Raw genomic sequence first — 17,099 nt, 5'->3', positions numbered from 1 at the left:
AAGATCAGCCATGATCTGATTGAATGGCGGAGCAGGCTCGAGGAGCCATATGGCCTGCTCCTGCTCCTATTTCTTATGTTTATAAAGGAGGAGGATGACAGTCTTCTCCCCGCCGCAGTCTCAAGGGCAGCTCGCAGTGGTGCTGAGATCCCGTGCATGTTGCAAGGACCGCACTGGGATGGCCTTTCTCACCACCATCCAGGCTACATCCTGGTGCCTGTTTGTCAGTTCTGGGGACAAGACGTTCTGCCAAATGGCATCAACCGTCTGGTCAGGGAAAAACCTTCTGTACCTCAGATCCCTTTGCTCCTCTATCTCGTTTAGATTCTTATTATCTAAGCAGTATGTGGTCTCCTTATTCTTCCTACCAAAATGCACAACCTCACACTTATCTATATTGAAATTAATTTGCCAATTACACGCCCATTCTGCAAATGCATTTTGACGCATCAGATGGTTTAGATGGATCTTGTTTTTTTTCCCCATCTATAAATTCCTATGGTCCAATGACTACATTATTGATATGAATTGACAATTGTCATTTTAGTATCATAGACCCATACAATGTTGTAGTACAGAAACAGGCCATTTGGTCCCTCAGATTTTTGCTGGTGTTTTCTCCACGAGCCACCTGACTAATCCAACTCTACGCCTCATCCCCTTTAATATTCCACTTTTTCAAGCAATTACCTAAATTCCTTTTAAAAGAACTTATGGTTTCTGCTTCAAACTATGATTTGCGACAGAGAATTCCACATTCTAGCCTTTCTCTCTGCAAAGAATTTTGTAACGTTCCCTTTAATTACTGGGGTTGCTAATCATCCAGGAGACTCCAGGAATTAATGTTTTATTTCTTGGTCACTGCTGTGAGCAACCCTGGAGAAAAATCATAGGGGTAGTAAAACAATTGTGTTTTTTTTTCATTTTCTTTGAAAACTTTAGTTTATTAGTTATAAAGCTTTGGCATTGGGCTGGGGGGGTGGTGGTGTAGAGAAGAAAGCTGTTTGACTGGGTGGGGCAGTTGGAGGCAGGAAGTCATATGATGAAACTTCCAATAATATGTGCAACCAGAGTTGGCAACCCTATTAATTATCCAGGGGCATAATCGCAGGATATGGGGTCGGTCATTCAAGACTGAGATGAGGAGGAATTTCTTCACGCAGAGGGTTGTGAATCTTTGGAATTCTCTACCCCAAAGGGCTGTGGATGTTCAGTCGTTGAATATTCAAGGCTGAGATGGATAGATTTTTGGACTCTAGGGGAAATCAAGGGAGATGGGGATCGGGCGGGAAAGTGCAGCTGAGGTCAAAGATCAGCCACGATCTGATTGAATGGCTCGAGGGGCCGTATGGCCTACTCCTATTTTTATGTTCTTAGCCATTATAGACTTTAATTTGGACAGATTGCTGGTTTTAATTGATTAGCCCGCCCTCCTTTTGAGGGGGGAGGGTGGGGTGGTTGCTTATACACAGTTTGGTGGGAATGGGCTTCGTACACCAACCAAAGCCCATACAGAACAGCACAATGCCAGTAAAGTGCTACCCCTTGCAGTTCTATAATTAGTCATGTGATTGCGCTGTCTGCTTTCAGATCTCGCGACATTTGGCCAGCAGATGATGTCACCAGTTTCCTCTCCCTCACATGTGGGCGCGAGCTTTTAATTAGCGTTTTACCCACAATCCCCTTTGGGCGTGACTGGGAATTGAAGAACGTGGGGCGGGTAGAGGCTCCTCCTCCTCCTGACGGCAGTACCCGCCTCCCTTCAGTACAGTCAGTCAACACCAGTCTCACTGGTACTCGTTTAAATAAAAAAAAAATATCTCCGTAAAACTTTAAAAACAAAGTATTGAACATTATCCGTAAGTTTCTTCCCTCCTCCTCCTCCCCCTCCCACTCTCGCTTCCTCCTGGTTTCGACGCTCCGAGCGCGCAGCCGCAGTTCAATCGACAAGCGCACGAGTGAGCAGCCGCGCGGATGGTATCTGCAGAGGTGACGTCACGGCGCCTAGGCCCCGCCCCCCGCGCACTGTGTGAGAGCGAGGCCGCGGCTCGGAGACGGGAGTTCGCCGGTTTTAATGGCGGCCATGTTGGATCGGAAGTGAAGTGAAAGGGGAGAAAAAAATTATACAGAAACTCGCCGTCAGGAACGGAAACCGCGCAAGGACTGGTTCTGTACAGTTGGCGGAGAAACATCAACCATCGATAAAGGAGGACGAAAGAAGCGAAGGAAGAAGCTGGAGGAAGAGGAGGAAGGAGAGGGGGGGTGTGGAGTTTAGATATTTTGTATTTTTAAAAAAAAAATATCCCCCTCCTAATACAATAGAAAAGGGACAATGGCGGATCCGGCAGAGTGCAGTATAAAAGTGATGTGCCGTTTCAGGCCGCTGAATGACTCCGAAATCCATCGCGGAGATAAATATATCTGCAAATTTCAAGGGGATGAAACCGTGTCGGTCGGGGTGAGTGTTGTTTTTCTGGTTCTTGCGCTGTCATTCTTGTCGCTTTATTTCTAAAGTAGATTATTTTCAATATCTTGTGTGTTAATATAGGCAGCTCAAGTTTGAGCTGTAAGTGAATCTATTGCTAAAATCGGATGCAGGAGGGAATTGAAAGGGGTTGGGGCTATAAAATACAGTGCATTCATCTGTCAAGGCGTCTCCCCGAAGTGCGCCTGTTGTTAAAAACTTCTCCCAAGTCTTCTGCTTCCCTCTGATTTTTTTTAAGCAGTATAGATCACAATTTGTTTCACTCTCGGATTATTGGAAAATGCCACGTTTTATTTTGGAGTCGTAGGGAGCATAACGTCGGGAGTGAATATTTTAAATTGATTTAAGTTAAACTGTAAATCATGTCCAGAGAGTAATTCTTAAGGTTTGGGACGAATGGGATGGACCGTAAGTTGACATTTGGAACGATCTTTTCTGAATACTTTTTTTTGGAGAGGGAGGGTGGGAGTAATAATTATTATAATTAGATGCATACATCTTCCAGTAATGAGCCCAAGCTTTTAAAAATTCAAAAACTCCTTTTGTGCTTTTGTCAGAATTTGAAGTTAGTCTGGTAGTTATTAAACCGTATACAAATTGAGATTATCCTAATCAAGGTTTATGTTGAAGTTGCATGCTGCAACTAGTTCAGGTATGATTCTGATCAAATTGATCATTTCTCCACCCTGAAAGCTGTCATGATGGAAGTTGTTGGGCAGTATTTTAGGTGGAGGTGTGCCAAATATTTGTTATGAAACATTAAGTATTTTGATTTATAGTTTATTTAATGGCTAACTGTGTGCAAGTATTAGTAAAGACTGACTTTTCTTGTGCTGTGTTTTGGTATTTGATTATTGTAAGTTTTGCTGGATAGTTCAAAGTTTAAGTTTGGAATTAACTGTCATTTGCTGAACCAGGATTATCATATGGGAAATTTCTAGATTGACCTCTAGCATCCCTATGTAAAGTTTCTTTCACTTCTCTCAAACATCAGGGTTAATTAAGCAGCTGTCTTCATTAGTTACTTCCAGCTGCACCATGTTCTACCAAACATATGAAAATAGGGTAGTCATAATTTCAAGTACATTCTGACTGGAATTGCAGCAGTATTTACCTGTCTAGCCTTTCATTTACATGTCTGTAAAGCAGAGGTTTATGATTTGCGAGGCACCACCTGTTAAATGGATAAACTGCTATTGGTAAATTTCTGGTCTGCAATCCTCAGGAATTAATGAAGGTCAAAATTGATTTTCTTAAACTTTTGCATTCTTAAACTTTTGCAGTTTTGTGAATCTACTTCAATTTATATGGAAAGTACTGTTTTTTAAAAAAAACACTTAATTTTGTGGAATTGCTGTGCTGCATAGAAGTTGGGAGCTCCTTGTTGACCCAGTTCTAGAATTATTTATTAACACGTATGCAAGCCACAAACCAAATGGAAAACCTGTGTGATGTGGAATCACTTCAGTGCCTTATTTAATTCTCAAAAAAAATGAGCCATCTTTCATTTTCAGGAAAATATATGCTTTATACAATGGGTGGATTGGAGAGTTGAAAGTGTTTGTACTACCCCTGACCTAATGAAATGGAAACCTTCTGATTGACAGCAATAACTGTAGTACAGTACTTCTACATTGCTACCAATTGGCTTATGATGTAATTGGAAGAACTTTATGGGTGGATAGCGATATTAGGAAAGGATAGACTAATATGCATTCAAAGAAATGAAAGTAGACTATAATAGCTAAGGCCAGACAAGTAACATTGATATACTTTTATTTCCAGTTAGCCCAAATTATCTATATCAACACCTCTTTCAGTCATATGACAGAATTTTTATAAAATAAGGACCTGTCAATTAAGCAGCCATAATGGGACTTTAATATTGATATAGCAAAACTAAGCAGCCATAATATAAAATGCAATCTTAAGTAGCCAAAATCGGTAACGTAGTACAATATGGGCACCTCAGACTTTGACAGCAGCCAGAGAGAGAGCAATGAGAAAAGATTGTATATTCCATCTTGAACAGTCCATGGAAGCCGAGCATTTTTCTTGTCGAGCTTGTGCTACAATAAATGCATAGTATAAAATGTGGCATAAAAAGTGTTCTAAAAGGTTTATGGGAATATGTAAATGTTGAAAAACACGAGCTTAGTGCATAGTTCTTCGACCAATCAAACCTATGTTCAAATCTGGCCCAAACTAATGGATTGTCTCATTTCATCCTAGCTTCCAATGGAGGGAGTAAACGTTTATCCCAGCATCTAGACTGGTGTAGAGATGAAGTGACTGTGTACTAACCATTCCCTCGGGCTAATGTGCTAACTAAGGCCACTATCATGGAAAGATAGATGAAATTGTAGAACACACACTTCCCCCAACGTCCTAGAATCCTGTACAATAAAAATTAACCTTGACTTATTTTGTCACGGTGACCCTGTTTATAACTAGTATTTCTCATGGTTTCTTTCGGATTAGAAGCTTGGAAAAAATTCACTGTAGGATCTGTTGTAATATGCTGGTTGATACTGTAAACTTTATTCTGTGAGAACATATAGGTCATCTGAAATGTTGCTGGACTTGTGCCAATCACCCACCATCGGTAGTTATCCCAGATTGTTACTAGACTTTATCTGTATACTGAGAAGTTGTGGCTTGCATTTTTCTTGTGGACATCATAAGTGGAAACAATACTGCTAATGTTTGCCAATTATAATCCTTTTAGCTTGTCCTATGATGTCAATTGAGTGTTGCGTGCAACTTGAAGCATCTCTTTCAATACAGAAAATACAAAGTGAAGTATTTTTCCTGTAAAATACAAGAATCCCTGTGTGTCTATATAGGAGCTTTGATTCAGGACATTGAATTGAGACTTTTTGGCAATATGTACTAACTTACAATTTTTTGGGCTTTTTAAAAAAAAAACTACTTTCTAATTATCTGCTGTTAATCTTTACTCCTGAATTGAATCTGCTTTCTGTTGAAAATTAATTAATATTTTCTGAGCTTAAGGTAGGTATGTGTGTTTTTAACTTTTTTTCTTCCTATTCTGAAAGTGGTCACTTATGCAAGGGTAGAGTTCTATGTGTGCTAGCAGCCTTCAAGAGCCTATCCTTCATACGTTAGCCTACGCAATAATTATCACCAGGCAATTCAACTTTGAGGGGCAGTTACAATTGAGCATAATCCTATCCTTGTCTGCTGTTGACCCACTCCCTCCCCCCAATGCATTCCAGCAATGGTCACTAGATAGTAAATAGGAGCTGGAATTCTAGCTGATATAATCTCCCATCTCTTCCCCTGCCTGGGCCACTGATACTTTGGTAGAGATAGCTTGTCACTGGATGTGTGGATAAGCTGTGTGAAGACACAAAGATCCTGATTCTTTGTTGACAGCCTTATTTTGTTTTTTTTTGTGTTTTAGGCCCCCCTTTTATATCGATCCAGGATGCACTCCAGTCCCTGCGGTGCCCACCGGTTGCGGAAAGCCTCCAGCGTACCGGCAGACACTGTGGGAGCCTTATTTTGTTTGGGTGCTTAGGTTTTCTTTTATTCGTTCATGGGATGTGGGTGTCGCTGGCAAGGCCAGCATTTATTGCCCACCCCTAATTGCCCTTGAGAAGGTGGTGGTGAGCCGCCGCCTTGAACCGCTGCAGTCCGTGTGGTGAAGGTTCTCCCACAGTACTGTTAGGTAGGGAGTTCCAGGATTTTGAGCCAGTGATGATGAAGGAATGGCGATATATTTCCAAGTCGGGATGGTGTGTGACTTGGAGGGGAACATGCAGGTGGTGTTGTTCCCATGTGCCTGCTGCCCTTGTCCTTCTAGGTGGTAGAGGTCGCGGGTTTGGGAGGTGCTGTCGAAGAACCTGCAGTGCATCCTGTATATGGTACACTGTAGCCACGGTGGTGAAGGGAATGAATGTTTAGGGTGGTAGATGGGGTGCCAATCAAGCGTTGTCGGAGCTGCACTCATCCAGGCAAGTGGAGAGTATTCCATCACACTCCTGACTGGTGCCTTGTGTATGGTGGAAAGGTTTTGGGGAGTCAGGAGATGAGTCACTCGGCGCAGAATACCTAGCCTCTGACCTGCTCTTGTAGCCACAGTATTTATATGGCTGGTCCAGTTAATTTTCTGGTCAATGGTGACCCCCAGAATGTTGATGGTGGGGGATTCGGCAATGGTAATGCCGTTGAATATCAAGGGGAGGTGGTTAGACTTTTTTTGGAGATGGTTATTGCCTGGCACTTGTCTAGCACGAATGTTACTTGCCACTTATCAGCCCAAGCCTGGATGTTGTCCAGGTCTTACTGCATGTGGGCATGGACTGCTTCATTATCTGAGGGGTTGTGAATGGAATTGAACACTGTGCAATCATCAGCCTTATGATGGAGGGAAGGCCATTGATAAAGCAGCAGAAGATGATTGGGCCTAGGACACTGCCCTGAGGAAATCCTGCAGCGGTGTCCTGGGGCTGAGATGATTGGCCACCAACAACTGCTACCATCTTCCTTTGTGCTGGGTATGACTCCAGCCACTGGTGTGTTTTCCCCGGTTCCCATTGACTTCAATTTTACTAGGGCTGCTTGGTGTCACACTCGGTCAAATGCTGCCTTGATGTCAAGGGCAGTCACTCTCACCTCACCTCTGGAATTCAGCTCTTTTGTTCATATTTGGACCAAGGTTGTAATGAGGTCTGGCGCCGAGTGGTCCTGGCGGAACCCAAACTGAGCATCGGTGAGCAAGTTGTTAGTGAATAACTGTTGCTTGATAGTACTGTCGACGACACCTTCCATCACTTTGCTGAAGATTGAGAGTAGACTGATGGGGTGGTAATTGGCCGGATTGGATTTGTCCTGCTTTTTGTGGACAGGACATACCAGGACAATTTTCCACATTGTCGGGTAGATGCCATTGTTGTAGCTGTACTGGAACAGCTTGGCGAGAGGTGGAACAATGGCCTGGTTAACCTTTTTTAAACAGATATCAGGTTTGATATAACGACACAGGGTAGACTAGACAAGGTCCCTGAAGGCGCGCTTTTTAATTTACTTCATGTCTTCTGTGGTGTGAAAGCACATCCTGGTTTTGAAATTGGAAGATTTTTTTTTAACCAGCTTTAGGTTGGTGTAGCGTGTAGGTCTGTTGCTTCTGGTCAGAAAGTGTTGGTTTGAGCTCCATATCAGGAATTGAGACTCCAGTGCAGTTCTGTGGGAGTTTGAGCTGGTATTCTTTGGATGACACATTAAATCATGGTCCTGTTTGCCGGTTTAATGGATGTTAAAGATCCTGTGACATTATTTGAAGAAAAGAAGAGTTCAGTGTCCTGACCAGTATTACATTTTGGTAGGAAGAATAAGGGGTCCACATACTGCTTGATAGTCTATATGGGATAGAGGAGCAGAGGGATCTGGGGGTATGGATACACAAATCACTAAAAGTAGCGACACAGGTTAATATGACCATAAAAAAGGCAAACCAAGCACTGGGGTTTATTTCTAGAGGGATAGAATTGAAAAGCAGGGACGTTATATTAAACTTGCATAGAACTTTGGATAGACCATGCTTGGAGTAGTGTGCACAATTCTGGTCTCCATATTATAAAAAGGATATAGAGGCACTGGAGAAGGTGCAAAAAAGATTTACTAGGATGATACCAGAACTGTGAGGATCTACCTATCAGGAAAGATTGAGCAGACTGGGGCTCTTTTCACTTGTGGGGGAGACAGAACTAGGGACCATAAATATAAGATAGTCACTAATAAATCCAACAGGGAATTCAGGAGAAACCTCTTTACCCAGAGAGTGGTTAGAATGTGGAACTCGCTACCACAAGGAGTAGTTGAGGCGACTAGCATAGATGCATTTAAGGGGAAGCTAGATAATCGCATGAGGAAGAAAGAAATAAAAGGATATGGCTGATAGGGTTAGCTGAAGTCATATGGAGCATAAACACCGGCTGGACCTTTTGGGTCGAATGGCCTGTTTCTGTGCTGTATATTCTATGTAATTCTATTTAATTCTATGTAATATTCCTCCTCTAAGCAACATCACCAAAAACAGATTAACTGGTCGTTGTGGGATCTTGCTGTACATAGTCACTGCACTTTATAGTAATTTTGAGAAGTTTCTGAGACATGATAAAGCTATATATGTACAAATGTTTCTCACCCTAGTTTTATGTTTAAAATTCTCATCCTTGTTTTCAAATCCATCTATGGCCTCTCCCCTCACTACCTCTGTAACGTCCTCCAGCCCTACAACCTTCTGAGATCTCTGCGCATCTCCAATATTAATCGCTCCGCCATTGGCGGCCGTGCCTTCAGCTGCCTAGGTCCTAAGCCTCACTAAACCTCACCGCCGCTCTACCTCTCCTCCTTTTAAGTTGCTCCTTAAAACCTACCTCTTCCTGTCATAATATTCCCTTATGTGGCTCGTGTCAGATTTTATTTGTTTGCGCTTCTGTGAAACGTCTTGGGATATTTTACTATGTTAAAGGTGTTATATAAATGCAAATTGTTATCCTGCAGGTACATCAATTCACAAGATGAGTATGGATGAAGAAGATCATTTTACCTGTCTTAGCTTGTCTAACTGAAAAGGTTGCATTTACCCTCGTCACCCTAACTAGAAGCCATTTCCAAATGTTCTTCCTTCTGTGTGCAGAAGAACATTCTGGCATCACTGTTTAAATTTGCCTTTTTGCTAATTTAAACCTCCCTGGACCTACAGTTTTACTTCAAAGTAGTTGCCTGGATTTATGCTTTCTGTACTATTTACTATCTTGTATAACAATGTGAGGGCCCTCTCGGTTGTCTCCATTCAAGGCTGGAAAACCCAAATTGATAGTGTTTCTTATTCAGTGATCACTAATTTATGTGACTGAATAACTCATATTCTGTTTTTAATTACATGCGATTCCTAGACTTTTACCTGAGTTTGGGGATTTCAACCAGTGATTCTGTCCATTCACAATTACCGCCCTTGGTTTATGCTGGCTAAGTATGTCAAATTCCATTTTTATTACATGGGATCCTGGAGTGTTTTACTGCTTTTTTGGGGATCAAATTCTGCAGTTACATCCATTTTTTTTCCTTTGAGAAGCACAGTCGTGGACTTGATCATAACTCAGTCCTCTGACATTAGGGGTCAGCCACCTGTCTCAAGGAGCTTGATTGTCCCTCATGTCTCAGTGACACATCATTCAGGTGCTGTCTGACCAGAGCATTGTATAGTTCCAACAACATATTCTTGACTTTAGCATTCTATTTGCTTTAATTACTGCTTTACATTGACTGGACATGTTAACTGCTGAATCTACTTACACCGCTTCATCTCTTTACTACTTCCAAGTTTGAAGAAGTCAAACCAGGTAAACTAATATCATAAACTGGTGTATTTTGATTAAAGAGGATTCGACTATACAGACCACGAATTTTACAGTTTTCACATAAGGTAGTTGTGCAGTGATCAGTGGTTTGTCTTTTTTTTGGCACTGTGTAGTTGGCCGGTCATGGTGTTAAAGTGGATTAATCTGTTTTACAGCTAGCTATTGGATTATTTCTGTGACTTTCATGCTGGTACACAAAAACAGTGATAGCTGTTAGCTCATTGTGCACTTTAATGGAAAAACACTAAAAATCATTGAGAGTATTTTACTACTTGCATGCTACATGTTACAATATTTTTGTGATTTAGCAAAAGATTACTTTATAGTAGCACATAGTACTAATGTGTAGTTAGACTGTCAAAATTAAATTCTTTGCTACATTATTTGCTCCCCAATAACTTGCATGTTGCATTGTAAACAGTAGATGAACTGACTGTCTACAGGTATTTTTGCAGTATGTTGCATTGAAATGTTTCATAAACTTTCTAACAATGCAAGTGAATTCAAAGTTACTAAAAGTTATAATAAATATATCTAACCAGTTACAATTAGTCACAGTTTTGGGTATTTTGTGACGCTCACAAATATTGGGGTAGAGTTTCCGCTAGTAATATCAGCGCAATCCAGGCGAAATGGGCCAAACCAGCGCAATAATTTGGGGAATTTTAAATGTAAGTGTGTTACGCTCAAAACCACGTGTTTGTGTTTTCCGCGATCTTTTATGCTGGTTCGAGATTCAATTTGCCTATATTAGGCTCCGCCCACAAAACTAGCCGCTCCTCCAGGTCGAAATTGTGAGATTCCGACGAATGTGCTGGTTCGGGAAGGCTCTTCAAATTGCACTCATTTTCTTAGGCGCACAGGCACCAGTAGGCCTGTTTTCAAAAGTTTTTTTCATATCAAAAAATATTTAAATTACTACACCAATGAAACTATTAAATGATTCAGTTTAGTTTTTTAAAGTCATATTCAGTGATTTTAAATAAGGTTACTCACAGGTGGAGGATTGGACACTTATTAAAAAAGCTTATTTTTGTTAAACCCATTTTAGGTTGCATGTAATTTTCAATGCTCTGGATGGAACAGAGGCTTGTGAATTGGATTTAATTTTGCCATTATATCTGCTGTCCCTTGTGCTACGAAGATAGTTTGTTCAGCTGTACTGTTAAATGCTAAATAAAATTAGAGGGAAAAATACATACCCATTTTTAAAATGGATTTTGAATTGTCCCCTGACTGGATTCAAATTAGAATAAATGTGCCATTTGTAGCACTTTTTCTTTAAAAAAAAAGTTGAATGAATTCCCACCTGTATGTCCACCATTTGATCTATTATAAAATGGCCTGTGGCTTTAATTTTGTTGAATTTTAAAACTGCTTGTGGAACTTTTGGTATTTATTTGTTTTTGCTAACTGTTAAATAGCATTGTCATTGAATATTTTCTGAAAGTCACAGAGTTGGTGGTAAATAAACTTCTGCAGAGCAGATTTAAGAGTCTTGATACTTTGTTTAGGGTGGGGGTTGATTCATCCTATGTGAGGATCAGTTGCAGGTCTACAGATTGCTTCTGATTTATTTTTGTGTTCATCAAGGTCAGTGATGTCAGTGCTGGGAAGTGGAATACTCTCACTTTTGGCACCTAGTGCTCCCACTGGCATTTCGAGGTCTGGCATGGGCTAAATAAAGCATTCTCAATGATGTCTGAATATTGACTACAGAAGAGCACCTCCTAATGTACTATGATAAGATTTCTGTTTAGCATAGCAATCATTCTTGTGGCCTATCTGTGAATGCCAGTGGGTATTAAATTATAAGTAATTTTATAATGGCGACTCCTACTCATAGGAACTTGGTTGGGATGGCTGGCACTATGTGCATGAAATTGATTCATTTAAGGTGTGGCATGCCTAATGTAGTATGAAGTATAAAACTGAAGTTCTTAATATTCCCATAGCCCATCTTACTTTTCAGATTAAAATTGTTTGCAGTGTCTCATGTACAAACATTCGAGTCGCTAGTTGAGAGCCAGTAGCACAGAGGAACGCATTAATTCGCACTTGTGTATGTGAATACTGAGCTGGGACTATGACACCAGATCTCAGTATGAACAAGACTAGAAAAAGTACATGCTAAAATAATGTGTCTCAGATTTGGTTGTTATGTTCTATGCTTCCACAGACATCATGTAATCATAGAAAATTTACGGCACAGGAGGCCATTTGGCCCATCGTGTCCACGCTGGCTGAAAATGAGTCACTCAGCCTCATCCCACTTTCCAGTACTTGGTCTGTATCCTTGTAGGTCACGGCACTTCAGGTGCACACCCAGGTACTTTTTAAATGAGTTGAGGGTTTCTGCCTCTATCACCCTTTCAGGCAGTGAGTTCCAGACCCCTACCACCCCCTGGGTGTGAAAGTTTTTCCTCAGCTCTCTAATCCTTCTACACCCCCTGGTTATTGATCTGTATGCTAAGGGAAATAGGTCTTTCCTATTCTCTCTATCTAGGCCCCTCGTAATTTTGTACACCTCAATTAAATCACCCCTCAACCTCCTCTGTTCCAAAGAGAACAACCCCAACCTATCCTCATAAACCTCCTCTGTATCCTCTCTAGTGCAATTACATCCTTCCTGTAATATGGTGACCAGAACTGTACATAGTATTCAAGCTGTGGCCTAATCAGTGTTTTATACAGTTCCAGCATAACCCCCCTGCTCTTAATTTCTATGCCTCGGCTAATAAAGGAAAGCATTCCATAATGCCTTCTTAAACACCTTATCTACCTGTCTTGCTACCTTCAGGAATCCGTGGACATGCAGTCCAAGGTCCCTCTCTTTCTCTACACCTTTCAGTATCCTCCCAATTATGTGTATTCCCTTGCCTTGTTTGCCCTCCCCAAATGCATTATCTCGCACTTCTCTGGATTGAATCCCATTTGCCACTTTTCTGCCCCGTTGATATCATCCTGCAATCTACAGCTTTCCTCCTCACTATCAACCACACAGCTAATTTTGGTATCATCTGCAAACTTCTTAATCATGCCCCCTACATTTAAGTCCAAATCATTAATATAGATCACAAAAAGCAAGGACCTAGTACTGAGCCCTGCGGAACCCCATTGGAAACAGCCTTCCAGTCACACAAACATCCGTCGACCATTACCCTTTGCTTCCTGCCACTGAGGCAATTTTGGATCCAACTTGCCACTTTCCCTTTGATCCCATGGGCTTTTACTTCTTTGACCAGAATGCCACGTGGGACCTTGTCAAAAGCCAGTCTAAAATTGATGTAGACAACATCAAATGCACTACCCTCATCTACCCTCCTTGTTACCTCCTCAAAAAATTCAATCAAGTAAGTCAGACACGACGTTCACGTAACAAATCCATGCTGATTGTCCTGATTACTCCGTGCCTTTCTAAATGACGGTTTATCCTGTCCCTCAGAATTGACTGAAATGGTGGGCAAATTATTGGAATCAATTCTGGGGACTGGAATTATTTTTTCATTAGTCTGAACCTTCATTTCTGTTTACCCTTGGAGCATTTTATCCTTCTTGTTTGGCATGGTATTCTGTGATTTGTTAACCTTTTTTATATTTTAAGAAATGTCAAAAAATGTCTTATCAATAAAGCTCAGTGCTCTGTATGTTGTCACTGAATTGTACTGTATCTCTCACTGAACTTTTTTGTAATATGGAGAGAATAACATAGGATTTCATGCATTAACTTGCCACTTAAAACATTAAGAAAAAACACTGGGTCACAGAGTTAGAAGTGTCAGCGGTGTGAACAAGGGGACATCTTTCATAGCATCATAGTAGTTACAGCACAGGAGAAGGCCATTTGGCCCATCGTGCCTGTGCCGGCTCTTTGACAATGCTATCCGATTAGTCCCATTCCCCTGTTCTTTCCCCGTAGCCCTGTAATTTTTTTCCTTTCAAGTATTTACCTAATTCCCTTAGAAGCAGATTCAATAGTATCTATCACCCTTTCAGGCAGTGCATTCCAGATCATTACAACTCGCTGCCTAAAAAAAAAAGTTTCCTCGTATGGCCTCTGGCTCTTTTGCTGATCACCTTAAATCTGTGGTTGTCGACCCGACTGCCTCTGGAAACAGTTTCTTCTTATTTACTCTATCAAAAATGTTCGTGATTTTGAATACCTCTATCAAATCTCCCCTTAACCACCTCTGTCCTAAGGAGAACAACCCCAGCTTCTCCAGTCTCTCTACGTAACTTTAGTCCCTCATCCCTGGTACCATTGTTGTAAATCTCTTCTGCACCCTCTCTAAGGCCATGACATCCTTCCTAAAGTGTGGTGCCCAGAATTGAGCACAATACTCCAGCTGAGGCCTAACCAGTGTTTTACAAAGGGTTAGCATAACTTCCTTGCTTTTGTACTCTATGCCTCTATTAATAAAGCCCAGGATCCCATATACTTTTTTTTTTAACAGCTTTCTCAACTTGTGCCACCTTCAAAGATTTGTGTATGTACACCCCCAGATCTCTCTGTTCCTGCACCCCCTTTAAAATTGAACCATTTGGTTTATATTGCCTCTCATTCTACCAAAATGCATCACTTCACACTTCTCTGTATTAAATTTCATCTGCCATATATCTGCTCATTTCATCAGTCTGTGTCTTCCTGAAGTCTGTTACTATCCTTCACATTGTTTGCTACATTTCCAAGTTTCGTGTCATCTGAAGACTTTGAAATTATACCCTCTATACCCAAGTCCAGGTCATTAATATATATCAAAAAGAGCAGTGGTCTTAATATTGAGGACCACCATTCTATACTTCCCTCCAGTCTGAAAAACAACCATTCGCCACTACTCTCTGCTTTCTGTCCCTCAGCCAATTTTGTAACCACACGGCCACTGTCCCTTTAATTTTGCTAACAAGTCTATAACGTGGTACTTTATCAAATGCCTTTTGAAAGTCCATATACTCAACATCAACTGCACTACCCTCATCAACCCTCTCCGTTACTTCATCAAAGAACTCAATCAAGTTAGTCAAACACTATTTTTCTTTAACAAATCCATGCTGACTTTCATTTATTAGCCCATACTATTCCAAGTGCCAGTTAATTTTGTCCTGGATTATTGTCTCAAAGTTTCCCCACCTCTGACGTTAGGCTGATTGGCCTAATTTTTAAAATTAGAATTTAGCTGGTTTAAAAATGAATCATGGAGAGAGAAAATTGGGGATGTGGTTAAGAAGACATTAAACTGGTGACTGGTCTTAGACTTGTAGAAACAAAGATTACATCCTCCTTTAACCTTGCTCAAAGGAATAGTCTCTGTGTCACTTAAATGATTACATTATGCAATATAACTAGATATAATTTTCATAATTTTACCAACAAATGTCCGGTAAGGCATCCTGGAGCATGAATAAATCTGCTCCCAGCTCTTAAACTTTAAAAGTCATAATATATATGCTGGTGGGCAGATGGCTGCTACTTTCTCCCCCTCTCCAGAAGGTTTTCTGTTCAACTGCATATCTATGATTTTTTTTAGATTTATCAACATTGCATTTAATGTTTTTCCTTTAGATTACAAGAACTTTTCAGTCAGTGCAGTTTATTGGGAAATTAGATTATTCTTTTCGAAGTTACACATACATAATATGCCCCTAGATAGGTTGTACGTGGATAGTAGTTCTGGATCAAGGCTAAACTAAGTTTCAGAGCTGCAAGCAGAGACAGCAGTTGTATAAGGGTTGGGGAGGAGATGTTGTTGAACGGGAAGGCTGGTCATGTGGTAGCCATATTTATAACTTCTTGTTCATGAAGCTGTACATATTATTAAGTAGAGCCATTTTGTGAACCAAGAGGTGATTAATCTAACTCCTGAGCCTGACTTATGAATTTGAATTTGAGTATAAATGAGGAACCAAAGACTGCAAAGGTGAAGAAAATGGAAATGTCATACTGGTATATTGGCAGTATTTTTTTAACATAAGGTTAAGACATTTTGAGACTGTATGAAGAGTTTGCACTTTACAGCCATCCAGACTCAACATTGATTTGAACAACTTCAGATCATAACCACCGCTATTTTTTCGGACAGCAAGTGCTGGTAATGGTTCTGCTGTTAGCGTTTACAGCTCCTCTGGACCCATCTTTACTTGTTGCATTACCACCCCCTTTTTTCCTTGCCCCATCATCCCTTGTGTCAATTAATAAGTCCTGTTCTCCCTATCACAGATCTTCCCTTTCGTTCTTTCCTTCCCCACCCCCCCCCCCCCACCCCCACACACTTTCCCTTGCTCTGTACTTACTTAAACTGTTAAATCTCTAAAATGAAAGCAAAATTGTGCAGATGCTGGCAACCTGAAATAAAAACAGAAAATGTTGGAAATAGTCAGCAGGTCAGACGGTAACTGTGGAGCGAGAAACAGTGTTAACGTTTCGAGTTGTTGACCTTTCCTAAGAAGTTAAATCTCTAACTTCTTCTAGTTGTGACGAAAAGTCATTGACCTGAAACGTTAACTCTGTTTCTCTCTCCACAGATGCTACCAGACCTGCTGAGTATTTCCAGCATTTTCTGTTTTTATTATTGAAGAGTTCAATCCTGCATCCAGTCGGACCCCTAATACTCCTTAGCTAATGTTAGCACTGTATCACATACTATCTCCTGTGGTAGTGAGTTCCACTCTCTGGGTAAAGAAGTTTCTCCTGAATTCCCTATTGGATTTATTAGTTACTATCTTATATTTATGGCCCCCAGTTCTGATCTCCCCCGCAAGTGGAAACATCTTCTCTACTCTATCAAACCCTTTCATAATCTTAAATACCTCTACCAGGTCATGCCTCAGTTTTCTCTTTTCTAGAGAAAAGAGCCCCAGCCTGCTCAATCTTTCCTGATGGGTATAACCTCTCAGTTCTGGTATCATTCTAATAAATCTTTGTTTGCACCTTCTCCAGTGCCTCCTATGGAGACCAGAATTGTGCACGGTACTCCTTATGGCCTAACCAAGTTTCTATGCAAGTTTAACATAACTTCCCTGCTTTTCAATTCTATCCCTCTAGAAATGAACCCCTGTACTTTGTTTGCTTTTTTTATGGCCTTATTAACCTATTTCGGTACTTTTAGTGATTTGTGTATCTACCCCCCCCCCCCCCCCCCAAATCCCTCTGCTCCTCTACCTCATTTAGACGACTTCTTTTACAAGGAGTATGTGGCCTCCTTATTCTTCTTACCCCACCCCACACT

At 40.9% G+C, this 17,099-nt stretch overlaps 1 protein-coding gene across 2 annotated transcripts in view; it reads left to right on the top strand.

The window, feature by feature from the left end:
- The first annotated feature begins 2,002 nt into the window (after nt 1–2,002).
- The window catches only part of LOC137344482 (kinesin-1 heavy chain), a 123,380-nt gene continuing 108,283 nt past the window's right edge, over nt 2,003–17,099 (top strand). Inside the window, exon 1 of one of the 2 annotated variants that reach the window (XM_068007481.1) lies at nt 2,003–2,458. In XM_068007481.1, the coding sequence (XP_067863582.1) occupies nt 2,333–2,458 (126 nt within the window). In that variant the 5' untranslated portion in view covers nt 2,003–2,332. The remainder of the gene's footprint in view (nt 2,459–17,099) is intronic. The other variant, XM_068007477.1, reaches the window with a different exon arrangement.

This window comes from Heptranchias perlo, chromosome 2, assembly GCF_035084215.1.
Source record: "Heptranchias perlo isolate sHepPer1 chromosome 2, sHepPer1.hap1, whole genome shotgun sequence".
Taxonomy (NCBI): domain Eukaryota; kingdom Metazoa; phylum Chordata; class Chondrichthyes; order Hexanchiformes; family Hexanchidae; genus Heptranchias; species Heptranchias perlo.
The sequence above is the reverse complement of the archived record's forward strand: the minus strand, read 5'-3'. Positions and strand labels throughout refer to the sequence as shown.